The 27562-nt window shown below is 36.7% G+C and overlaps 1 protein-coding gene across 8 annotated transcripts in view; it reads right to left on the reverse strand.

Annotated features, from left to right (window-relative positions):
* The window catches only part of ANKRD28 (ankyrin repeat domain 28), a 176079-nt gene that overhangs the window by 29733 nt on the left and 118784 nt on the right, over positions 1-27562 (reverse strand). For 6 of the 8 annotated variants that reach the window (XM_082392645.1, XM_082392644.1, XM_082392643.1 and 3 more), the window contains 10 exons: positions 21829-22029; positions 20236-20323; positions 14451-14593; positions 11645-11857; positions 7751-7829; positions 6699-6813; positions 5666-5748; positions 4163-4226; positions 3887-3955; positions 1594-1734 (listed from right to left, as the gene is read on the reverse strand). In XM_082392645.1, the coding sequence (XP_082248771.1) occupies positions 1594-1734; positions 3887-3955; positions 4163-4226; positions 5666-5748; positions 6699-6813; positions 7751-7829; positions 11645-11857; positions 14451-14593; positions 20236-20323; positions 21829-22029 (1196 nt within the window). The remainder of the gene's footprint in view (positions 1-1593; positions 1735-3886; positions 3956-4162; positions 4227-5665; positions 5749-6698; positions 6814-7750; positions 7830-11644; positions 11858-14450; positions 14594-20235; positions 20324-21828; positions 22030-27562) is intronic. The other 2 variants (XM_082392642.1, XM_082392641.1) reach the window with 2 other exon arrangements.

Here is a 27562-nt window from a genome sequence, read left to right on the forward strand (position 1 = left end):
ACGTTTAATGTAATTGTATAAGGGCAGGAGGACGATGGGGTAATCTCTGTCTGTGTGTACGTGAATTCAGTGGAATTTACTTAGATCATGCTGGGCAGTACCCAATAAACGGTTTATGGGAACACTGGTAAAGGACTTCTGATGGTGATAGTCATTTTGGGTATAATCTATTTTAGGAAAATCTATAAATCAAATCCTGAAATTACAAAATTTATAAATCAGAGGACAATCTACTTACCCAAGTTTACCAAAATATTTTCTGATTTACAAAGTCTCTATCAGAGATTTTCTTTAAAGCTCTACTATCCAAAAACATACTTCAAATAATTTGGCTTCTCCCAAAACCTATCTATATCTAACTATTCTGCTATATATGAAATTGTATAAAGTGATATACTCCTCCAAACAGAAAATATGGTCATCCTTCGGTATCTAAGGGGGACTGATGCCAAGAGTACTCGAGGATACCAAAGACCGTAGACTTGGACCCTCAAGTCCCTTATAAAAAATGAACACAGCCCTACAATAAATACAGTCGACCCTCTGAATCTGCAGATGCAAAACCAGTAGATACAAAGGGCTGATAGTATACTTTACTAATGCTTTCAAGATTAGGATTTTAGCCACAAATCCAGCATAACAAAGTGTTACTTACAGAAATGGATTTGAAATTAGTTACAGAATTTATAATAAATTAATATTTGTGAGTAATACCATCAAATTATGCTTTTTATTTTGAAGGTAAAAAAGTAAACATTAAAAACCAAGGAAATAGTTCTATGTTAAATGCAACTTCCTTGAAGTATATTTTATAAAATCTTTCCCCAGAAACCATTATTTGTTTTTCCTACCCTTCACTGACCCAGACTCATGGGGAATACCACAGACATTGAAGATTTCTTCTCTGTCTCTAATGAGTTCATTTTCTTCCAAGAAGGCAATATACATTAAGGTACTATAAATGGGTCTGATCATCTTTGGGTGAACATTAATTATGAAAATTTCTAAATCTCTCATTCTTTTGTTTTTATTAAGTCATTTTTGGACAACATTTATTCACTACTCCATTATCTATATAATTTACTTATTTAAGCACTATTTAGTACCAACTATGTGCCAGATTCTGCCAGTTCAATTATTCCCTATTTGAATACCAATTTACAGGGATCCCTTGGAAATATGAACTTTCTACCTCTGAAGAATACTGGTATTCCAATCTCTGCTCAATCTTCTGATGGCATTGTCTGTGTACCTCTTGCCTTTCCCTTTCCCTATGATATACTCAAGACTGCTGCCTCTAAGAAGCCAGGTGGAAAAAACATGGAGGTGATAGATATTAAGATGTGTTTTTGGAAGGGAGGACGAAAAGGAACCTTTATCTTTCTTCTACCTGATTAGTTCATAATGCAGGTTGCTGAGTAGAAGTAGGTGGTAATAACGATGACTAGGAATAATTATGAAAACAACTTATTTTCCCTACTAGAGCATCAGGGAAAGATAATCAATAATAAAAAGTACAAAAAAGGAAATATAAATTTGCTATAAAAACTGCCAGATAGAAACAATCCTCCATTCTCACCACATGATACTTACTTGCCATCTGTGTCTGACGTAGCTGCATAGTGCAAGGGTGTGCATCCTCTTTCATCAAGGTCATTCACGCTTGCTCCTGAGCCCACAAGAGCAAACAGGCACTGGTAGTTGCAGTTGGCAGCAGCATAGTGCAGTGGAGATCTTTTTGCCCAAGTTAATTAAAAAAAAAAAAGTCAGGGACAGAAACCAGTAAACAAGAGCACAGTTGATCCACCCAGTTATAAATATTTATAGAAAGCCTGAGATTGATTTCTGCCATATACCTAAGTCTTTCGGAGGGCCAGGCAGAAAGCTTGGAGGAGAAACTAAGATGGCAAAGAGCCTCTAAGAATACAAAATAAGATAGGAACACAATTAAATCATTTCATGGTCCCCAGACAGTAACAATTCCAGTCTTTTGAGTGAATTACAGATATCCTTCATATTCTGCTCCAAAACTTGAAAACTTATTTTTTTTCCTCCCTAATGCCATTAGCAATCTGAGAAAACTTTCATTTTAACAAAGCTTCCCCTATACTAATAGAGATGTTTCATAGGTAGCAGCTTCTGTTCCTGTCTCAGTAGAGGAATAAAGAGTAAGAAAAATACAGAAGCATTAAAAAGAATGCTGTTATATCAACTATATGGTAGAGCTGCACAGTAATATCAGATTCCTCAAGCAAAAAATGCATAGTTTTAAAGACTGTTCATCATTTTGAAGAGTTTACTCTAAACTGTTAATTTCTAGAGATGGAATATTTGTAGCTTATTTCTTCTCAGTTACTGAAAATGAAAAAGAATGTTACTAAGTTTAGGAGTTTCTGTCTTTAGATTACAAAACTATGATGATCCATGACCTTTCATTAAAAAAAAAACAGAAGAAGAAGAAAACAGACAAGTGAAGGTAAATTTAGTCCAGAGTCTTCATGGTATAATTTTTTCTAAAATATTTACCTGGTGAAATGACAGTGAAGCATTATTTTACTTTATTGGATAATAGTATAATATAGTATAATATAGTAATAGTATAATATAGTAATAGTATTTTTGAAAATGCAATTAACCCTGAATTACTTTCAACCTTCTAAACTCAGAATGTGCCCTAATTGTAGTACAGAATGCATCAAGTGCTACAAAGTAACTAATATATGCTGGATTAAAGTACACTTATAAAAATAAATTAGCTATAAAAATACTGCACGCCAAAGTCAAACAAAGTGATTTTTGATTTTGTGGGTCATTAGTTCCTTCAATTAGCAGGCTTATAAGAACAGTCTGTTCCTCAAAATAATTATGGGGTCAGATAGTCGTTTTTCCTTTTCTTTTCTTATATGCACTTCTGATTCCCTACCACACGTAATTCTACTGTGCACTGGCCCAATCCCATGCACTGACACAGATTCACACACACCCTCTCTTGTCATATACTCTGATAAAATTCTCAAACTCCTGATACACAATTTTGCTCATATTGCCACCTTTATTTCTTTTTTAATTGAGGTAACACTAGTTTATAACATTATAAGTCTCATGTGTACATTATACTTAGATTTCTGTACACACTACAGCATGCTCACCTCTATTTTTCAAATTGCATTCTGTCCTTTCCTATGTGGTTCTAACAGACTCTGGGTCAATTCCTACTCTAAGTAACTTAGTAGATAGATCATGGTGGCTTTAAGTACTGCAATCACAGATGCAAGTAACAATGAGGCCTGGGCTGAACAGTGAGACTGCCAGATTGGCTGGGTGACTACAAAGGGACTCTGCATTCACAGGTGCTTTCCTGTGGATCACGCTCAGGGTGTGTGCAGAGAGTTAGAGAAGAGGAGAAAGAAAAATTACACATAAATTTGTAACCTGTTTCCTCCCTCTTTCTAGTGCTCTGGAACCAAATATAGGCAGCAGAGTCTCTAACAAAAGAATGACTTGAAGGAATGGAGAACTACCACTGAGCTCCAGCTCTTGTGAGTTTTTTGAGGGAGCATAGGTACCATGTGGTTTTATATTTTCATGGCTATAATTATGGGAGGAGGAGGAGGAATGACATCACAAGAGGTATAGAAGTGCTTATAAAGTAAAGCTGTGGCTGGTAGCCTGGGGCTATGGCAGGGGCCCAGCTGGAAGAAGGCTGTGGGTGAGAATGAATATTCAGAAGTTATCTACTTATTGGGGCCTCTCAAAGAATCATGATCACAACGCAAAAGACGCAGAATTATTCAGTTAACTCTCAGAAGCCACAATAGAAGGTCAAGAAAGTCATTAAGTAAATAACATTAAGTAGGCTCTACAGAGGAACTGTACCACACCCTACCTTCCAAATTTATCCTTTTTGTTGAAGTCTGCACCAGTGTTCAGCAGAAGGTTTAGGCACTCCAAATTCCTACCCAGGAAAAATACATTGAGAAGATGTAATTGTAATGAAATTGTAATTATAATGAAATCGGTAGGTTTAAATAAGTATAAAAGCATGTTTTCAAATGAGGGCAGAGTGAATAAAACACTATGATTTATATTTTATGAAACAAAAAAAACCCTGCCACGATCAACTACCTTTTTCTTAAAAAAAGTAAAAATTTTGTTAACATACCCTCCAGCTGCAGCTGCATGTAGACAGGTCCTGCCAAAATCATCTGGGGTATCTATGTCAAATCCTACAAGAATGAATACATCTTATATAATAGTATAGGTAAGTTACTTTATATTAGAGTATTACATTAAAAAAATGTAAAAAAAAATCACACACCCCCAATCTTAAACAAAACTATGAATTACAAATAGGTAAAAATTAATTGAAAATAGATTAATAATGTACAGTATTTTAAAAAAAATTACCACTAAAGGATTGGGGGTTTTAGAACAAATGCTAGAGTACTTGTTTAAAAGTCATAGGATACAATGGAATATTATTCAGCAATAAAAAGAAATAAAGTACCGATACATGTTTATAACACTGGATGACCGTTCAGAACATTTCTAAGTGAAAAAAATCAGTCACAAAACCACATCTTGGGTGATTCCATTTCTATGAACTGTCCAGAACAGGTAAATTTACAGAGGTGGAAAGTAGATTAATGACTGCTTAGGGCTGGGGGGAGGGAGGAAATGGGGAACTGACTGAAAATGAGGGGTTTTTTTTTTTGGGGGCGGGGGATGAAAATGTTCTAAAACCCATTGTAGTCATGGTTACATACCTCTGTGAATATACTTTAAAAAAACACTGAATTGTAAATTTTAAACAGGTGAATTGTATGATACATGAATTATTTCTTAATAAAACTTTTTTTTTAAAGCCATAGGTGCTTTGATACTTGCAGATTAATACTGAGAAGAGGTTTTTAGAATTCTCCTTCATAGATAAATGGGTATGTGATTACTTGTGGACACACATACACTTAAAACATTCAAAACACAATTACCTCACTTAAAAGATATCATTAAGAAAAACTCAGAAGTGTCTGTCTCACAATATGTTAATTTTCACTGAAACTTTCCCATAATTCTTTCAGCAATCGAGAGTATTAATATACAAAATCTGTTCAACTTTCCTAACACGCTAAGAAATAGAATATCATTAAAAATTAAATCTTACATATTTCATAATTCTATGCATTTAATAAGGATCATAATTTTGTAGTAATATTTATAGAAAGCTATTGATCCTGTTTTGCTTCAAACTGACTATGTGGTATTTTAAGACAGTAATTAGATATGGCATAAATAATTTCACAAACCTAGAAGATATTGTAAACTGGCCATTGGCTCTTAAAAAGGAAGCATGCAAATGAAGATATTTTACTTCTAGACACAAAGGGACTGCTCTAGAAATATTCCACACCCCATTCCCCAACTAAGAGAGAGAGGAGGAAATCACTGGAAAAACAAAACCTTTCCCAGAGCTGAAGAGAAAATCAAATCTTAAAATTAAAGGGTCCAACATATTCTAAGAGGGGTTAATAAATGATCCACACATGGACTTATCTACATGTGATTCTGGAAAAGCAGGATAAAGAGACTGTATTAAAATGGGAGATGGCGGGGGGCGGTTTGGGGAGGTAAAAGGGGATAATCTGTCTGTGAAGGTTCCACTTACCAGAAGAAAGAAGTTTCCTACAGCAATCGGAAAAACCACTTAAGGCTGCCAAATGGAGGGGGAACATTCCATGTATGCCACGCCTAAAGTGAACAGGACAGTGTCCTCATCACAATGCAATCACTTAAATAAAGTAAAAAGAAACTATTCAATACTTAACTTATCCAGCTACTCTCCTCTTAGAGCAGGCCTTTTCCACCTCAGCACTACTGTCACTGTGGATTTTCTGTGGGGCTGGGGGCTGGGTTATCCTGTGCCTGTAGAGGCCATCAGCGCCCCCGGTCTCTACCCACACTGCATGACAGTTAACACTCTCCTCCCCAAATGATGACAACCAAAATGTCTCTAGACATTTGCCTCAGGAGCAAAACCCATTCCCCCTGCCCCGATGTTGAGAATCATTACCACAAGGCAAAATGTTTAAGAATGTTCACTGCAGTAACTTTTGTAATAGTAAAAACTTGGAAGCAACTTGTGTTTGTAAATGAGAATGAATAAATTGTGAAATCTTTACAACAGAATTAAATTTTATAAAATGAATGAACTAGAGTTACATATAGAGACGAGAAAAAAAAGCCCAAATTTGTATCTACATGGCTAAACCAACAACTTCATGTAAAAAAAAAAAAAGTTTAAAAAAGTGTACAGTAGCATACCATTTACAGAAAGTTTAATAGAAGATTTAAAACATGTTAATAAACATATAAAAAGGTAATAAAAATTTAAAAACATACATAAGAATGATAAACGTCAATTTAAAAGTAGGGTGTTTCTTTCTGCAGAGCATGCAAGAGAATCCATCTTTCAAACAAAATCTTACATGGAAACTTTAATATGTTACTCATAATCTAGAAAGAACTGGGGTAAAAAAATATAAAAATACCCTATGCTGGTTTACCAATGAAATCACATTAAACATTCTATTCTATTACATCGCCAATACAAAGAGGAAAAAGCTCAAGCAATTAGTACTACATTGAGGACAAAATCCACGCTTCCCTGACAAGGCATCAACACCTTGGGAAGTACTTACTTTGCAGTGTCAGCACCACTTGTAATTAGAGTGTTGATTAGCAGCTCATGGCCGTACCTCGCTGCTATGTGCAAAGGGGTGTTGCCATTCTTATCCTCACAGTCGATTACTGCTCCTGCAATAAAGGACATACTATCAGACACTGAACTATGTAACGATCAAGTCAAATCCATTACATGGAAAGTGATATAAAATGCAATTCAAGCACAAACTAATGGGTATAACAATTTAACCACAGATTTCATCCACAGCACATTTACTGGGCCAGGCACTGGGGTTACAGATTTCACACTTAAAGCAATTTTGTGAACTAAGCATAAGATTTTAACAGATTTAAAAATTACAAAAGGGTTCTGGGCGTCCAATAAGTTTGGAAACCACTGTATTTAAACAAAATCAAACACATTTCTTTAGAGTGAGACTTTCCAAGGCTTTAATGTGCACACTCTGTGTCACCAAGAAGACAGCATGCAATACTTTATGAATTATTTGATCATGAGCTTATTCCTACCCTTTCCCTGCAAAATCAGAACAGCTATTGTCTTGAGGACTACTAATAAACAGTTCCTTGGAACATGGCTTGTGAAAACACTGCTTTAATGTACCCAAAAGTTCTTTTTATTTAAAAGTTTAGCCTGCCTAGTACTAATTCAAATGCAAAAGAATACAAGTTCAGAAAATAAATGAAAATGCTAAAAATAGTTCAAGATAGTCAGAAGGGAAAAGAGAAATGCAACCGAGTTTCTTAATATATAATACAGTTTGCAGTAGAAAGGCAGAGTTTTCTATCTAGCATGTTTTAAAAAAGCCAACACTAACTGCTAGAGAAATTATATTTATAATCTAAGGGAAACAATACAAAAATAAATGAAAAACATAATTACAAAAGATACATGTACATGGCATTTAAAATTCTTCATTATCTGATTTTCATGAGCTCTGATATCAAATGTCAAAAATGTGTACACTGCTATGACAATTCCTCAATACCATTCATTATGTGGATGCTTTTACTACACTTAAGAAAAAAAACAAACAGAAATACTTTTTACCACTCTGGATAATGGTTTGTGATCTGGAGAATCTACCGTGGAGGGCAGTCATGTGCAGTGGGGTTTTTCCATCTTTGCTCTGAAATAAACACACACGAGATTTAAAATTCTTGTTATATCTGTAACATGTAATTGTTAGTTTTATTTTGAATATCCTCTTGCAACTTTACTCTGTAGAACTATTACTCAAGCGTTAAGTTTAACTGAAGCCTGTGGCAGTAAAACAGCTGTTTGAAATTATGAACTAATTTTTTAGTATGTATATCATAAAGCACAAATATACAGAAACCTCAATGCCCACAGTTTGAAAAAGGCCCGGAGTGGTGGGTGTGGTGGAATCTTAGTATCACTCCTATTTCAGGTGGGGGAAGTGAAGCACAAAGGATATTAATGATTCGACCAAGGTCACATCACTGGAAGTGGTACTGCCAGGATGTGCTGCCCACGGTTCAAAAATTTCACACTGCTACAATTCTTTTGTTCTAAGAAATGCTGAATCCCTCCTTGATCGAGGAAAAGTGAATGTTAGAATTAACTTCAGAAACTCTAATTCACTTAAAAAACTTTATACATTATTTTGTTTATAATTATTTGTAACAAATAATGTTAGCTATTTTCCCAAATTATTTAAAATAATAAACCAGACTGGCCTTGCATGTGTGTTTGATGTACAAATTCTGAAATTCTAGAGGAATTCCAAATATGAAGAAAAACAATGCCTGAGTTAGGTGATATCTTTTATTGTGAGTTAGGTAAAGTCTTTTCTTCCCTAAAATTATTTTGTTAATCAAAACATACATGTGATCATAACAAAGGAAAGAAGTATTTGGGGTATCTTCTTTATCTGCCCAAAATTTAAAGTACACGGTGGGGTGGGAAAAGGTGTGACAGCTATCTGGGTTGACAACTGGATATATTGTGAGAAATTGTATATTTCTTGCTTTCAACCTATATACAATTGGGTTTCTGTCCTCTACAGTTAACTGATTATGGAATAAACACTTGAAGAGTGGGAAAAAAAAAAAATCGGTAAGTGACACAATCAATGAGGCAGGGTTCATGATAAGCAAGGTTATGAAAAACCAGAGCTATACTGCTTTTTAAAAACCATTCATTTTACTTCTATGTAGTATTCTGTAGGACAACCAATTTAAAAACTTATAAACTGAATAATTACAAACATAAATTCACATTCCAATTCTAGTCATCCACAACCTGATCAAGGACAGAAACATCAAAATAGAGAATGGGATGGGAGGAAAAGATGAAGGAGAAAGGTGCCTTGATAAGGAGAACTTGAGGGTCAGCAAATACAATTTTTTTCTTGCAAGGCAAATGTCAAAGCCTTAACTCCTTAGTCAAACAATAATTCGATAAGCATAAATTTGACAAATACAGGAAACATAGGTGTCAGGAACGAAGACATATTCTTGAATGAATGCACATTCTTATGCGTTGAAAACTCACTGCTATCAACAATTTTTACATAATGTCAGTTGGACGGTACCTCAGAGGTCATCAACAACTTGGGGAATGTGTTTCAATGGAACTTGGCGGTAAGATAACTGGGCAACTGCACATCAGCAGGATGTCATACGTCCTTAGACAAGATTAAAGCAACTTTTATGAAATCTATTTTTAAACCAGCATCATAGTCTGTTGTCTTCAAATCTACTTAACCACCACATCTTAACTGTTTTGCTAAAACATTCCCTTGTCATGTGTAAAATCTACCACTGAATTTTCTAAATCATTAAGGAGGTAACTTCAAATAGGACCACTGGTCTAAGCATTATACTACAAGTGACCCTCTTGTAGAACTGGTTCTCATCTCAACATTTCAAAAGAAAATACAGACTTAAAAATAATCATAGGTACTAGAGTCAGCTACGTAGGCAATGACATGAAGCAAGTGATTAATTATCTTCAAATTATAGTAAATAGTCATGTCTAAATGGCACTGTATAAAATAGAAAGCCTAATTTTTACCCAGCACCATATAAACTAAAAAATGCGTAACAGTTAACGATATAGGTAAGCCTCTTATTCCATGATACTTTAATATTTAACAAAGATAATTTTAACTACAGCCACTTTATCATAAAGGGGTCTCACAGAGACTAAAGCTACTTGATGAGATCTTTTCGTTTGAAGAATATGAAGATAATTTCAAAATTTTTATTTTGAAAAACTCTTCATTAAAAAATATTAATGAGGAAACGAGTAACAAATTTCCTTTTGAGGAAACAAGTAACAAATTTCCCACCCCCACAAGAATTCTGATATTTTTTCTAGGCACTGATTATCCAAACAGCAGGAATTCTTCAAATCAAAATAAGCAGTTTGAACTTATCAGTAAATATTTAGAAGTTATTTAAATTATTAAAAATAAAACTTTAGTTTAGTAGGTGATTTGATCGAGAACTAAAAACTTTAAATGTATATTCTTAAAAGAGACATTTTAACCAGAAAGGGGTTCTTTATGATATCTCATGCCCTTTCCTTCCATGGGTTGATATGTATAAATTTTGTCCTTTAGCTGGCAGGGGGCAATTTAGAGCAATGACCTAATTATAGATGGGCTTGCTGCTGCTACAGCTGTCAGAGTGGGTCAGTGGCATCGTTAAAGGATTTTCTAAAGTTAGAGAGGTAAGAAAATGAACTCCTTTCTCTACCAGTCTGAAAGACACTGGCTCATCACACCTACAAAAGGAGCTGAAATTTTATGCAATGAAAGCTATGAAAACATTTGAAGCTTAAATGTTTTTACTAATCCTGAACGGTTCAATTTTTTTTGTGGTTTTCTTTTCTTTACACCACAAGACATGGTTTGGCAAGTGCTCAAAGAATGAATTAATAAATTAATACAGAAGCAATCAGTGAAAGCATCTTGGAAAATATAAAATGATGATTATACATTATGAAGTAGTTATGTTCAAAACTGTGGTTGCATGTGCATTTCCAAAGAATTATGCAGTAAAGGTACGTATATTTTGGCTCCAGAATTTTCACATATTTCTAAAATTCAAATGTTCACTCTTGAAAGGGAATGACCAAAAAACCAAAAAGCAACTATTCTTATATGTAAAACACTGTATCAGTCTTCTAATTTTTCTAACACTGTGAAAAATTTCAAAACAGAAAAGTTGAAAGAATATTATGGTGAACACCCATATACATACCACCTAGAGTCTACCACTAACATTTTACTATGTGAGCATTATCATACATCCATCTCTCTACCCACCCATGCAATTAAATGATGCTTTTTTTGGGGGGGGTGCCACACTGCGTGGCACGCAAGACTAGGGATCAAACCTGTGCCCCCTGCAGTGGAAGTGTGCAGTCTTAACCACTGGACCACCAGGAAAGTCCCTAAGTGATGCTTTTTAAAGTCAGCTGCTGATATCACTACCTATTACCTCTAAACACTTTGGTATGCGTATCATTAACTAGGGTTCAGTATTTGTTTGATTTGTAACCTTCTACGGGAACATTTACATGCAATGAGGCATATAAAAAATGTACCACCTGATGAGTTTTGACTAACACTTATTTATATAACACAAAGCTGTCAAAATACAGGACATTACCACCACAGAGAAAGTCCCCCTACACCCCCTTTTCATCAATCCCTCCTCCCAGAGGCAACAATTGTTCTCTTTTTCCCCCCATCCCAACTATAGAGTCTGGAACCCCATATAACTGGAATTTTGTCTGTTCTAAAACCTTATATAAATGGAAATATGAATATATTCTTGTGTAAGGCTTTCACTCAGCATAGTATTTTTAAGATTCATCTGTGTGTTATCAGTAATTCACTCCTTTTTAGTAGCTACTGATACTACGGTGAACTCCTAAATACTAGATAGGGATTCTGATATTACTTCATACCTTCATATTGACATCGGCCCCATTGCCTACTAGAAGCTCTAAACACAATGCTCCATGTGTTGACGCAGCAGCAAAGTGCAAAGGAGTAAACCCTTTTTCATTCTTTTGATTTACATTAGCACCACAGTCTATAAGTTCATTCACGACAACATCTTGTCCATTGTAGCAGGCTACATGAAGAGGTGTATTTCCATAGGCATTTGGTTCATTCATCTATTGGAAGAAAAAAATTGTCAATCTTAAAGCAGTCTTCCTAATTATCGTTGTGAGCTATTTTAGCAACACTGTGGTTGAAATCTAATTATTAAAGTGAGAAACAAACAGGGATAAATACACAGATATGGCTTATAATTTCAAACTTCTTTAAAAATAATGAACATAACAACATTTTGGTGTCAAACGATTTTGTAGCTTCAGGGAATATAACTCATATATACAATGTCTACTTCATGACAAAACTGAATGATTCCAAGAGATATTTTAGGAAAATGAAAACAAGTAATATATTTTTAAAAGCATTCTAGGTAAGGGACAATCATAGAATTAATTCTAAGAATCATGAAAAATGAACACAAATGGAAAATTCTGACATATATTGAAAAACACGCATATTTTCTGCTATTTACAGTGACAAAAGATTAAAGTTGGTGATTAGTAGAAAGATTTTTTAAAAAATGACTGACATCCTTTTCTATTTAATTCATTTTTGCAACAAACTTGGGCTTTAGATATTTTCCAGCCTACATACTGACATTTTACCAAAATGAATATGCTCAAAAAATATAGTCAACACTGAGAAATAATTCATGTAAATGAAGTTTCTTTATCTTCCTCTTTCTTAAAAAATATATTGGATGAATATTTTAAAGTTTACATAACTTTTCTGTGGTAAAGAATTTTACTTTCGTGCCTGTCTTCTGGGAGGTAATCTGTGGCACACCTGACAGCTGTGTCCTTGTCCAGGGTGGGAGCTGGCTACCCTGGACCTGAGAGTAGGATCAGGCACAGCGACAGCGGGTCTTTAGCGCAGGGCCAACCACAGCACATAAACCAACCATGTGATGGAGGGGAGGGGCTTTGGGTCCGTTGGTATCAGTGGACTTGGAGACTGAAATCAACCATATGAGCAATTTTGATCAATCAATCATGCCTACGTAGTGGAGGCCCAATAAAACTCTGAAAACAAAGCCCAGGAGGGCTTCTCTGGTTAGCAATACTATGTGCATATGTCACGTTCTGATGCTGGGAGAGTAAGGAGTCCTAACTCTGTAAGGAGAGGCCAATGGAAGCTTTGTGTTTAGAATACTCTTAGACTCTGCCTTGTGTGTCTCTTCCTCTGGCTGATGTTAATTTGTATCTTTTCTGCCTAATAAACCATAACTGTGAGTATAATGGCTTTCAGTGAGTTTCTGGAGTCCTTCTAGTGAATCATCAAAACTGAAGTCAGTCCTGTGTGGAGAATGTGCCCTCTAACCTTGTGGTTGGCCCCAACTTATCACAACTCTATTTAACATTTTCTTTTCTCAGATCTCCGGTAACAGAAATTAGAGGAAGTGAAAATGCAACACTTAACTTTAGTCAAGTTATCTAGATTTCATCACCAAAAGGTGGCGGACACAGAAAAGATTCTCCCTCGGAGCTTCTTCCAAAACTTTGAGAGATTAAATTTATTGTTTTAAGTCACTCACTTCAGCTCTAGGAAACTAAGTCATGCAACTGGAGGCCACATGTCACTAAACGGCTCTAAGTCTGACCACTTTTTCTGAAGAACACTCTCACCAGAGTTTATAATTTTGCTGTCAATAACATAAGCTTTAAAAATTGCACCAGAATGGACTTGAAACAGTGATCAGAAACAAGGCTATCTCATTTATCTAGATCAAGGGTCTCTTAAGGCATTATGTCACTCTGTTGAAACAGAGCTATAGGAAGTGCTGAGTTGAAATAAAACTTTCATCTGTTTGTACTCTACAAGCTTCTACCTAACAATGTGTTTGAATTTTTGATCCCTACATTTTCAATAACTAAGTGCTTCACAAAGTCCTTAAATTAAATTAATAGGCTATCCAGCTCCACAGTTCTGTCACGTATTCTTTGTCCAACCAGATTACCACCTATCTTTCTGTCTTTGCAGCTGATCTAAACTACCTCCCTCTCTCCTTCTACTTGGCTGCTTTTCATCTGTGTTTTAAAGACCAGATGAGTTTGTCAGAACTGTGCCTAAAGGATGGACTGTGGGAGCTCCAGGTATTCTTAGCTATCCCAATTCCGTAATCAAATATATTCAGATGAAGGAGCAACCCCTCTGAACCAAACAGATCATACAGTAAGGAACACTTGCAGCTAATGGGCCAGAAGCCTCTAGTTTTCCTGCCTACCTCTGGCCAATATCCTGTAATGTGAACAGCTACAGTCATTTAAAGGAAATATTACACAAACTGGGCAAATAATACTAACAATAACCCAGTCACTTAGGAAAATAATCCAAATATGTCTGATCTGCTGGTTTCCATAGCTGAAATGAAGCTACAGGGCCTAGAATGTGATGGAAAAGAAAAACTTCTGTCAATCAACCATTCACCTTTGGAATATATTTTACCTCTTAATACATTTGACTAACTTCATAACTTGGTCAGACATCAGTGCACTGTATATTATGTAAAGGACTATAAACATAAAACTATTAAAAGACAAAAATGTTATTGTAAGAAATCATCTTTTAAATTTGAAATAACTTCTGCCAACAACAAAATCACAAACACACAAAATGCTCCATTCTTCTGTACTGCTTAGTCTGTACACCTACATCAACCCCAAGATCAAGAAGGTACTTGACTACACTGATCATCCCGCTAGAGGCTGCTGCGTGGAGAGGTGTATAAGACTTCTTGTCCTTGCATGTCACTTCAGCTCCGTGTGCCACAAGTAATTTCACTACTTCAATGTGACCTGAAATTGTGTTTATGAAGAAAAAACAAGATGAGTGTATGGAAAATATGAAATACAATCCTGAATATCTTTAAAGACAGGTAAAAATACAATACAAATTAACTAGATAAGGCATGACAAGTCACCAATTAATCACATTATAACCAGAGAGAGGATAGAAGAAAAAAATAGGAATTCAGGATAATTTTGATAAATGCTGATAGAGGTAACTAATAATTCAAAGTAATACATTTATTTATTTTATCCAATGATAACCCTGCAATCTTCCTTTTACCTAGATCTTGTTGTTTCCAAGGTTGTTTTAATACATTCTCCAGTTCTTAAGTTAGCTTTTCATGTCTAATGTAAGACATTAGTTTATGTTGTGGAATCTTCTTCTACGTGGAAATCTAGGAGTGACTTGGGCTTATTTCTTAAAAATGTCAGGTCTTTAGAACACGCAGCTAAAAACTTCTTTTTCCTTATTATTTCCACCAGATGCCTTAACAACCTTGTATCAATCAGGATAGGCTAGGTCAGCAGTCCCCAACCTTTTTGGCAACAGGGACCGGTTTCATGGGAGACAGTTTTCCCACGCGGCGGGGGTGGGGCGCGAATGGTTCAGGCGGTAATGTGAGTGATGGGGGGGATGGTTCGGCGCTATGGGGGGGATGCGGAGCAGCAGATGGAACTTGGCTGGCTCGCCTGCCGCTCATCTTCCGCTGTGCCGCCCGGTTCTGGGGGATGGGGACCCCTGGGCTAGGTTATACGTGCTGCGGTTAACAACCAACTCCCAAATCTCAGTGGCTTAAACAATTAGTGTTTTATTTCTCATTAGCATTATGATAGCTTGGCCAGAGGGCTCTGCTCAGTCACGCAAGGATCCAGATTCATGGAGCTGACACACCATTTGAAGGCAGCTTGGTCACTGTGCCAGAAAGGGGAACAGACTACAGTCTCACACCAGCAATTAAATGCTCTGGTCCACAGGGGATGCTACTTTCATTAGTCAGAACTAGTCTCAGGCCCCACCCAACCACATAAGGAGGCCAGGAAGGGGGACATGTAACTGGAAGGTGGGAGAACCACTGTTCTCCTTCTCCTTTCTTATCTCCTCACTTCTTGTCACATTAGATTATACAGTGCTTTCTCCTCCTCCCAAAAGCCTTTCCACCTCTGTGCCTTTGTTCATGGGACTGATTCCTATGTTGTACGGAATGTTCTGCTTGGTCGTTTCTTTCTAATCGTTGTTACTAATCCTCAAAGAAGGTCATGTCAGTTCCTATCTTCCCCAGAAGTCTAAGGCTGCTAGTTGCCTAGCATTACGTGGTCAAAAGCACAATGTACCTGTAAATACTATCTAATAAGCATACATAATAATACTTTGTGATGTATCTTAAACTTGAATCATTATTTAACAAACTCTTTAATTACTTTTATGTATTAAGTTCCCAAATATATATATCTTTAAAGACAAATATCATAGGCTCTTATGTTCTACTTCTTGGTGTATTTCAAACAAAATAGGTACCTAATAAATATGTTACATTAAACGAGTTGCTAATGATGCCATTTTTAATACCCCTCATAGGGAAGGAGTATATAAAGTAAATAACTATAAAAATGAGACTTTCAAACACAGTACCTTGCCCCCTTGAGAAAAGGAGTCTATAAGATGCATAAAGAATCAAGTAGATATAGTTGTTCATATATATAAATTATCAATTAAAGAGGATACATTCAGCTATTTTTTTCCCCATTTCAGTATGAAAAATATCTACTATACCTTTAGGAAAAAATCAAAAGAATATCTGTCAAATCATTAGGTGCCAAATTAAATGTGACTATCATATAAGGGCACTAACTGGTACAAAAGATCTCTCATTACACATTACTCTCTGATCTATGGCTCTAGAAAGACAACTACTTGGGTTTACTGTAATGTATTAAAAACCAGGACTTATAATGCCCAGGAGGCTCACACATAAATATAGCTTTTTTAAACCGGGCAAATGCATATTATTCACTAAATATGCCAAAAAGAAACAAATTCTCCTGATTTTTAAGACTAGAAGGCCCATTATACAAACAGAATGGAAAAACTATCCAAAACCAACACATCATTCTAAGTAAATGATTTAGATCATATTAATTATGTAGATTCCAGGAAGTGTGAACTTTTCCTGAGACCCATAAAGCCCTGTTTTTAAAAGGTGCCATGCATAGGGAAATTTACAATCTTAAAATTGACAAATACTTGTTTAAGCACATTTCTGAAATATGTATAAATTCCTTTAATGGACCACTGAAAACATGAAGAAGGGGCCTTTCCGTAGCCAGTCTGGGGTGACCTATTTAAAAGAAAAAAGGGAAGAAAGTTCTAGAGTGAAATAAATGATTTTGTTCTAGCGAGGCGGAACCTAGCCAGAATACGTATGTGTTTTCCTTATCAATTTATAGAACGATGCTACCAAGGAGACTAGATTTTATTCAATTCATCTGGGTGTATTTTTAGAAGACAGCATCCAGCAGACATGCGTGGCATACATAATTCTGTAGTCAATAACTCCTTTAAAAAAATTATATCCATGCAATGTGAATTTGATAAATGTAATCATTATCCGTCAGGAATTTGGAAAATTCCCTACATTTTTCTTTTGTTCATGAATGTATTAATAAAAGTAAAATGAGCTATGCTCACAAGTTTTTATGGAAAGGAAAGTAAGAAGAGAAAACACCATTTCACATCAACTCAAATTATGCTTTGCTTTAAGAAGAAATAATGTAATGAGTTGCTTGTCAAGGTAATTAATATTTATTTAGTACCCTCTATGTCAAAGTCATCACAGTAAGGTACTTTGAGGCAAAAAGTGACTGGGTATTGCTAAAAGCACTGAAGGCAACAGAAAAGATGAATGAGTAAATGAATTTTTTTTTTTTTAAACAGATCTTTATTGGAGTTATAATTGCTTCACAATACTGTGTTAGTTTCTGTTGCACAGCAAAGCGAATCAGCCATATACATACACATGTTCCCGCATCCCCTCCCTCTTGAGCCTCCCTCCTATTCTCCCTATCCCACCCCTCTAGGTCATCGCAAAGCACCGAGCCGATCTCCGTGTGCTATGCTGCTGCTTCCCACCAGCCAGCTATTTTACATTCGGTAGTGTATATATGTCGATGCTACTCTCACCTAGCCCCAGCTTTGCCCTCCCACCCCATGTCCTCAGGTCCATTCTCTATGTCTACCTCTTTATTCCTGCCCTGCAACTAGGTTCATCAGTACCAGTAAACGGATTCTTCATGAAGGTTCATGGTAGGAGCAAACACAGGGTAGGGAGGGAAAAATGATCAGTTCATTTGGGGACAGAGGTGGGGCTGGGGAACATAAACAGAGGATTCAATCATAGCATAAGGATAAGAGGTAGAACCTAACAGAAAAGTAAGGGTAGCCTCAACCAGGGGACAGAAGGTCAGGGCAAATACAGCAGCCTGTGAGAAATAAATTACAAGAAGACATGTAATGCAATAATGTAATGTCTCTTAGGCTAATATTGTTAGATTCTCTAGAGGTGTCAATGACCTGGACTTAAGGCCTGTCTAATAGACCAGGCAATAACTCCCTACTTTCATATATTTAGCTCCTTTTTAATCCTGAACACCTAAAACAACTGAATGGTTTTAGAAACTGTGTGTCAATACTCCTCTTTTTCCAAGCTTAAAGGAAGGAAGAGACAGGGAAAGGAAAATTATGAATCTCTGAATGTTTATACTCAAAAATTAAATGGACTATGAGGTCCAAGAAATACAGAATATCTTTTACAATCCACAATCAGCCTGAAAAATGACATTTAGTAGATCAAGGAAAACAAAGCCATCCAAGGGCCCCTGAGATACACACACCCAGCTACTCTGGGAGCTCAATTAGAGGCAACCCACAAAATTCCTTGGCCTTCAATTTTATGAAAACAGCTGTTTAGCCAAGTTTAATTCTTTGGAGATAAAAGGCCTGACACCCTCTGCTTAATGTGTGAACCTTTTAATATAAGGTATATAGTTTAAAACCACAGACTATCTGTTCCTGAACTGTCAAGAATAAGCTACTCCAGAATATTCAGAAAAATCCCCAAGACTTAAAATACAGAAAACCTACAGGCTGTGAGGAGGGCACTTTAGGACACCACAGGAGACTTGCTTCTGGATGTTTTACCTTCAATTGATAGAAGAAAAGTGCCCATGACATAACTAGAGGCACAAACCTTTGGTGTGAGAGAAACACCAAGGGCCCAAGAGTTATTTCCATGATGGGCAAAGGATTTTCCTGGACCTTGGGGTTACTGTCAACTGCTCTGAGTTCATTTGGTTTCTTACATTTTTGTATTTTATACAATTTTATATAGTTTTTAAAATTAATAATCTTCTATCAACCTTCGAATTTTAAGTGAGAGCTAGGAAAAGACAAGAGCAAAGGCAGGGAGTAGTGAGGATAAGCTATGCCTGTGAGAAGAGGGGCTAGACTGTCTTTGTAGTCAGTATGAGAGGCACAGGGGAATGAGACCAGCACTACATGGCAGGTCCGTCAGTCCATGTAATTTTTCCTAAGTCAGAGGAGCAAGAACAGCAGAAGCAGAATGGACTGCTGGGAGGAAAAGAAAAAGCCCTGAGCTCCATGGCTGCAAAGCAAGGAGTTCTTCAGCTCTATTGTAAGACGCCCCACTCACGGCTTCCTTCCAGAGGCACAGCCTAGCCCTACGGGACTTGCAAGCTTTGCGGCAGGTTGAGATCCACTTCGACCTGCGTGGTCTTAGCGTCCGCAGGCCAGCATCTCTGCTCTGTTCTTTCTGTGCGTTTTAAAGTATCCTGGGGAAGGCTGACCTTTCTCCTCCCTGGCTGTCCCAGTTACCTCAAAAACCCATTAATGCTTTCGTTAGTGCTCTGCTCGTGGAGTTGCGTAGGTTTTAAGCAGTCTGCCCCAGGACCATTTTCCCATGAGCTCTGTTAGTTTCAGACTGCAACTGTGCAGATCCTAAGACTTTCCAAGAATCTTTTTTTTTTCTTTGTTTGGTCGCACTGCGCAGCTTGTGGGATATTGGTTCCCCGACCAGGGATGGAACCCACACCCTCGGCAGTGAAAGCGTGAAGTCCTAACCACTGGACTGCCAGGGAATTCCCTTAAGATGTTAAAAGCAGAAAAGCTGATATCTAAGCCTCAGTTTCTTACTGTGAAATTACTGTGGTAGAAATCAAACGTGATATGCCTATTTAACCCAGTGCTTGGCACAAGATAACAGGCTTCTTAATACATCTTCACAACTTCTACCTTAATATTCCCATACAAACAAGGATGGGTTCAGGATGGGTATGGGAATGGGCTTTTAGTAAACACCAATCTAAACTCTGTATCCCAAGCTTGTGTCTAGGACATCTCTCCCTTTAAAAGTAAACAGAATTAATTTTAAACAGCTTTCAGGAGAACTGGACCTAATGTACTCCTGTCCTGGCAAACCTCTCCCGACTGCCAGGCTGGTTACACTTGGGCAGCAAACTCAGATATGGTGCAACTTCTCACTATCCTAAAAGACATGTTATACCAAATGCAAGAACGAAATGTCCAACTTTTCCTTAATACTTAATGTCAAAAAATAAATTTAAAAAACACATACCCATATACGCTGCCCAGTGGATAGCACGTCTATCTTTCTTGTCAAAAGCATTAATATTGGCACCTCTAGACAAGAGTAGTTTGACCATCTGGAATAAAAATAAACACAGTTTCATCAACATTCAGAAGCAGAACTGTTCATGAATATCCATCGTGAAGACTACTCATCTCAAGCTCTCTGGCACCGAATTTCTGCATTTGTAGAAAGGAAAGACGAGACTATATACTGAAGATGCTTTAACATAATTTAATAAACAACAGGACAATATACGAAAAAAGGTTTCACTATGGTGGTTACTGAAGTCAGGCATCAGCATCTTTTTAAAGATGCCACTTTGTGTCCTGGTATTTTATGAACAACTAAGCACAAATCTGGAAAGTCTAAAGGGAGAGTATTTAACAACAGGTTTTATTCCTTTTTGTAGCCCAAAGTGTTATTAAAATTCAAAGTGCACTCTGATCCCAGAAATGTCTTAAATTTAATTCAAACACAGATGCAGTGTCCGTAATATGATTAGACCTGAAGGTCACTGCACAGTCTACTTACCTCATAATGTACCAAAAAAAGTCATTCCCATTATGTCCAAGCATATTTACAATAGTTTCCCCATTAGAAAGGGCATTCCAGATGTCAAAAAGGGACTCATCTAGTGACCTGAACTGCAGTAAAGACAAGAATTCTTTATGTTGCAAAAGCCGAGAAGAACAGTGAAAACAGCACTGCAGCGACTAGCCCTCAGCCATGGAATCTTGGGAATGTCACTTTACCTCTTTTTTTTAAAAAAACTGAAGTATAGTTGATTTACAATGTTTCAGGTACATAGCAAAGTGATTCAGTTTTACAATGTTTCAGGTACATAGCAAAGTGATTCAGTTTTATATATACATATATTTCTTCCAGATTCTTTTCTACTACAGGAAAAGAATTGATATTGAATATAGTTCCCTCTGCTATACAGTAGGACCAACCATTTTTACCTCTTTGAGTTTCTGTGTCTGCAACAAAAATGAAGGACTGGACAAGCTGCCCTCAAAGGTTCTTCTAACTCTGAGTCTCATTCTTTCCTAAGTCTACCATGTACATACATAAACCCCACTCTTTGCTATGGCACACCTAACATTAACCAATGCTCCTTGTATAAGATAACTAAATACTAATTTTCTTAAATTGTTTTCTTTTGATGGTCTGTCATCAAAGAATTCTTGACTAAATGTTCAAAATAAACTATAAGAAAATGTTTTCTACACTCCACCTTCCTTTGCTACCATCTTTCTGGGAGAACAATGAAACTCTTCCGCCTTCCTAGACATTCTTTCCTGCAATGACAGAACATACTTTTCACATTGTGTCACAGTTGGCAGTGTTGTCCTTTGTCTCCCCAGGCTGACCATGAAATTCAAGTGCAGGGGCTGTATCTGATAAATAAATTTCTAAATTTGAGAAAGTTATATCATGAATTATCATGAAAAGAAGTCTGAGGGTTTGAAAAAGGCAAAATTAGATAAAAATGAGCAAAATAGGCAAGTTCATTAATAATGGGGGGGGGCACACACGCAGGGAGAGAGAATCACTGTCTAACTGAATACCACTTACCTCCCCGTGTCCACTGAAAGCTGCATGATGCAGTGCAGTTCTCCCTGCTCGATCGGACACATTTACATTACTCAGCAGAGGGACCAAAGCTTCCGCGCACTTTACAGCTTTATTAGCAGCCGCTATGTGTAAAGGGGTTTGCCAGTTTTTGTCTCGAGCATTAACATCTGCAGAATGCTTCAAAAGTACCTGAACTGCTTCCTAAAACATATGAAGATATACAAGACAAATGAGTTAACAGCTTTAGAAATTGTACACACATGAAGGAAATAAAATTTCTTGAGAAAATAAAAATAGTTCTGGCAGAACCTGCTATAAACAAGCCAAAAAACAAAATAGCTTGAACTAAAGGCAGTACTCAGAGCCATGCAAGATACATCAAAATAAAACATTCTCTTTCTCTATCCTCCAATTAAAGGCACAACAATCAGTCTCTATCAAAATGTACAAGAAATACTGACAAATATTCTTCAAAAACATTCATTACTAATCTTGCTTTTCTAGATGGTGAGATACAATTAATTTATACTTTCAAAGCTTTAAAAAGTAGATTTATCACTTTGCCATTAAATATATAAAAATTTAAACATACTATTTCCCAAAGTATTCCACATGCTATATTTTACAAAATGAAAAATCACTAGGATCTAATTCATTAGAGAGAGAGAGTGAAAGAGAGGGAGGGAGGGAGGGAGGGAAGAAGTCTTTGTTGTGATGCTACCTCGTGGGAAAGTTGGTGTTAACAAGGCAAATTAAGAGTTTACTATTCAAAGGGATTGGTCTCCCAGAAGCACAAGAAAAACGTCACAAAACATCCATAAACTGGACTCATGGCAAAATCGAAAGCAATCCAGTATGCCATCAATATTAAGCACTATAATCAGAACTAAACGTAGCAGAATTTTTTCCTTACAGTGATAATCCTATTTTTGGCAGATGAACAACAAACTACATATGAAATGAAAAGGACCAGAACCAAATCACCTCAGTTCTGTCATTTACAAGGTATAATTATTCAAGTCTAGTAAAACTGACCCTTGGTTTTCTTATCAGTAAAGAGGGGAAAGAGCACCTGTCCATCACTCATCTCAAGTCTGCTACGAAGCAAAAAAACCTAACGTACATAAGACTGTTCAAAAGATTAAAATAACTGTAACTATGCAAAGTAGCAAGGAAGACCAAGCAAAATACTATTATTCATGATTTGCACATAGCCTTTGAAATAAAAAGTAATCAGAACTGCTGAAATATGGGAACCAGCACAAGGCTGGCAAAAGACTGGAGAGACGCCCATCAATCTATCGACCTGCTGAGTAGCTAAGTAAAGACATATGGAGGCTTGCCCTGTGACCTCACAATTCCAATCCAGCTATTTACCCAAGAGAAATTTTAACAAGACCCATCTAAGAATGTTTTTATTTATTTATTTTTTATTTTATTTATTCATAAGAGCCAAAAACAAGAAATGTAAATGTCCACCTATAGCAAAATAGATAAACTGTTGTACATCCATACAGGAAACACTACTCGGCAATAAAAAGAAATGAACCACTAATGTACACAACAATATGACTAATCTCAAAAGAAGTCAAGACATAGGAGTACATATTGTATGATTCCATTTTTATAAAATTCTAGAACAGGCAATTGAGAGGTGCCTCTGAGGACAGGAGGGACTGACTGAAAAGGGACATGAGGGAACTTGCTGGAGTGATGGAATCTTCTAAATCTAGACTGGGAGAAAGGTTACATGGGTGTATACATTTGCCAAAACTCAACACTATACACTTAAAGTCTGTGCATTTTACTGTAAACTATATTTCAATTAAGAAAAAGGAACATAGGGGAAAAGATACACAGAGGAATATGTACTCAGAATCATGGAGAACAAAGTACAAACACTGTCAGGATTCTCAATCTTCATCCTCAAGAAGGGTATTTTGTGACTTAGGGAGTAACACTAATACCATCCTGGGAAATAGATGTACTAGAAAATAATTAAAAACAAAATGAAGACTTTATAATTGGATAAATTGGGCAAATACAGCATACTATAGATACCAGGCTTGTCTTAATTATTTCCAACTGGAATTCACAATGCATACCTTTAAGTTTCTGAAAAGTGTGTGGAATACTTATGTTCCATCAGCAAGAACAGAAAAATCAAAGCTATCCTTTTGTTTCACAGAAAAACAAGAATAAATCCAGTTTATGGTTGAGGGTGGGTAAGATGGCACCTAAAGAAGGCTGTAAACACAACGACTAAGACTGTTTGAACCCTGGGTCCACTGCTGGGGACACTTAATTGTGTACCCCACAACTCATGTTGAAGCCCTAACCACCCCCCACCACAAAGCGGTAAAGTTAAATGAGATGATAAGGGAGAGACCCTAACCTGATCAGACTGATGGCCTTCTAAGACGAGGAAGAGGGAGAGAGAGATTCCCCCCTCCCCCACCAAATGTGAGGACACGGTGAGAAGGCAGCCATCTGCAAGCCAGGAAGAGAGTCCTCATCAGAAACTGACCCTGCTGGACCTTCATCTGAGACTTCCAGCCTCCAGACTGTGAGAAAAAACATTTCTGTTGTTTAAGCCACCCAGTCTATGGTATTTTGTTTGGCAGCCGAGCTGACTAATACATCCATCATTTACTACTCAGAATAATATACGTCAGTGCCATATCACAATAGCAGTGATCTTTGAAAATTCAGAGAAAACTAAAGAACTCTCTAAAGACAGGAGATTCAAAAACAAAAACAATTTTTTTAAAGGGTAAATTTCTGGATATTACAAACCAATGAGCCTGATGTCTTACCCTAGTAAAATTCTAGATTTTATTAGCAACACATTACAAGCATTTAGAAAAAAAATGTAGGGATAACCAAGGATATACACAGTTTTACTAATGACAAAATTACCAGAGTAACCTTGATCCCAATTTTTCCATTATTAGAGGGTATGCATGTGTAAGAAATGCTGCAGGTGTGCCTTGACTTCAGACAAGTAATATCCTATGACACAGATTTAAATAAGATTAAGAAATATGGGGGTGGGGTGATAACAAAAGGTTAAATAATTATATCCAAAGAGTATTCATAGCTTAGGGTCAGGCACAGGGAAAAAAAGGGTTAACGCATTCCAAATGAACACAATGTTTGGGTGAACCACTAATATCTCACATGATAATATATTTTAAACTCAGTTATCTTGATAGAACTAAAATGTTAATTCCTGGAGTTAGGTTAAAAAAATAAATGCATATCCTTCAGAGGATCCAGTGTGATGTGGATGGATAGACAGATAGATAGATAAATAAATAAATAACCCCCACACACACAGACACAAAGCCCTAATACTCAGAAATTGATTTATTCAGAAGAATACTCAGCATGTATGGAGAGCTGGATTGTATGCTACACTTCAAGACTGACAGTCACAAACCAGTGGTGGAGAAGAGATGAGGCAGCCAGGCAATATGACCGGGTACGTGGAAACCATGTCATGGAAGGAGAGCTGAGGAACTTGGTATAGTTAACCCGAAGCAGTCTTTCTAAAGCCAAGTTCAGTGAGGGAATTAAGCCTTAAGACATCCACTGTCTGTGAGGAGTTAACTTCCTTACTATGCATCTTCAGTGACGCTAGTCATCTCTGTCCTTGGGAGAAGTGAGAAAATAGTCACTCTAATCATCTTCTGTAGAGCTTACTTCTCTCATGGCATCTCAAAAACATAAATCAAAAGCTACCTAAAATTTTGCCTTTTTATATACCCCTTTGTGGTTATGTTTTCTATTAAATGAAGTAAGTAATGTAAGTATAGCTCTCTTTTGCTCTTAGGATATGATAGGAATAATTAAAAGAACACCAGTGAAACTGATCATCTTGACTAGGTTTCCTAGCAGTTTTCCTAATCATGGCATTTTCCTTTTAAAAGAAAAATAATCCTTAGGGCTCAGGGTTTACAGAAGTTATATTTTTATGGAATGGTTACATTTTATAGCTGTTTCCCATAATCCTGCAGAAGAGTAGTAATACTACATACCCTAGTAGTGTTTAGGATGAAAATCCTAAACTTTTTTTAGGTTGAAAAGCTTAAACTTAAACTTATTAGGATCTGTTGCTTTCTAACCTACAGCTTGCCCTTAAGTTCAAGCCACGTACATAGTTATAAAAAATCAGCAGTTAGGTCTCTGGGTGGAACCTACAATCTGCCTTTAACATTAATTATTTTTTTAAAGAATCTTTGGCCTGTTTTACAATCTCTACAAATATACAAAGTGATGATTTAATTTGACAAAACTCCACTAAATTTAATAGTCATATTTCCAAGAGTCATACCAAAAAATAGGTAAGTATGACTAATTTATCAATAGGTTGCCATGATGGCAACGTTTATCTCCCTTAACTGCCTTTATTTAAAGAAACTTCACTACAAGAGGGCTAACCACAAACTTAAAAACATTACCATGAATTTCAGAGTTCAAAGTATTTTGGATAACAGGTCTTAGTTTTCAGAATTCCCAGATTTGCCCAAGATCACACAGCTAGAAAGTGGCAGGTGATATCTGAAGCCAGTGTCTCCCGATCCAAGTCCCACAGTTCACCAGCTGTAGCCACCAAGGAAGGACCACCGTCCCCTCCCTCCTCCTCCCAATCCAGAGGCTTATGGTCAACAGACCGCCTCTGTCACACCGCAGCATTTTCAGTCCCTTCCAGCCACCTTCTCCTCCACTCCTCTTCACTCACCCAACTCTCGTTTTGGGTTCAAGGTGTACTTCGCAATGAGGAATACAAAGAAGAAGGAACAGACAGGAGCGCCCCCAGTTTCTCCTGGGGAAACACCCTCCCAAGGCATGTGCCCCCTTCTCTCTCCAGAACTATCTGGCCCCACGATGGGCAGAAGGAGCAGTAGCCACCCTCTCTCGTCTCTCACAATTTGAATAACTGAAGAAAACATTAATTTATACAGTCCCACCCTTTTATATTTTAAATTATTTAAAAAATGTTTTCAACTATCGTAAGATAGGTAAAAGGGGTGCTTTGGGCACAATGCATTTGTATAAAGTACCCAATCCATTTTAGAAAGGCAGTAAAATGACAGAAAAAAAAGAGGGTCCAGGTATTTGTGTCATCTCTGCTACTCAACAGCTGAGTGGTTTCTGGCAAATTATTAACTACACAGTTCCTTAAAATATCTATCCTACAAGGCTGTTATGAGGACTAGAAGATATGACAAGTATAAAAATGAACTTTCTCCCAAAATGTCAGTTATCTTGAAGGTCAAACGACACACAGGATTATAAATAAAAAGGAATTGTTCTTCCTCATAAGACACCTAACATATTTTAAGATTGTATTTAGAACTGGCGACATGTGAGATCAAGTAATGTTTCTGAAACTAATTTCAGTGTTCACCTAAACAATCTTTATTTAGTCATTACACACTGCTGAGATTATTTCTTCAGCACAACCAGCAGAACCTCTGCAACACGTCTATTGGGCTATTGTGAACCAGTCAGCAGAGAAAAGCCTTAAGGAGGAATTTGTAAGATAGAAAAACAACTGCTCTCTTGTAAGAAGTACAGAAGGAGGGTTTTCTATTCTCTGCCACTTCAGACTCTCCAAGAGGCCTTAGTCACAAAAGGAAAATGGAACAATTAACTTGGTTTGAACAAATTCCAAAGTAAAGTGACCAGTCTAGGTATTTTCAGTTGCTTTTTCCTTTTTTGAAAATAC

The sequence above is a fragment of the Balaenoptera borealis genome (assembly GCF_965194805.1).
Source record: "Balaenoptera borealis genome assembly, chromosome: 5".
Classification (NCBI taxonomy): domain Eukaryota; kingdom Metazoa; phylum Chordata; class Mammalia; order Artiodactyla; family Balaenopteridae; genus Balaenoptera; species Balaenoptera borealis.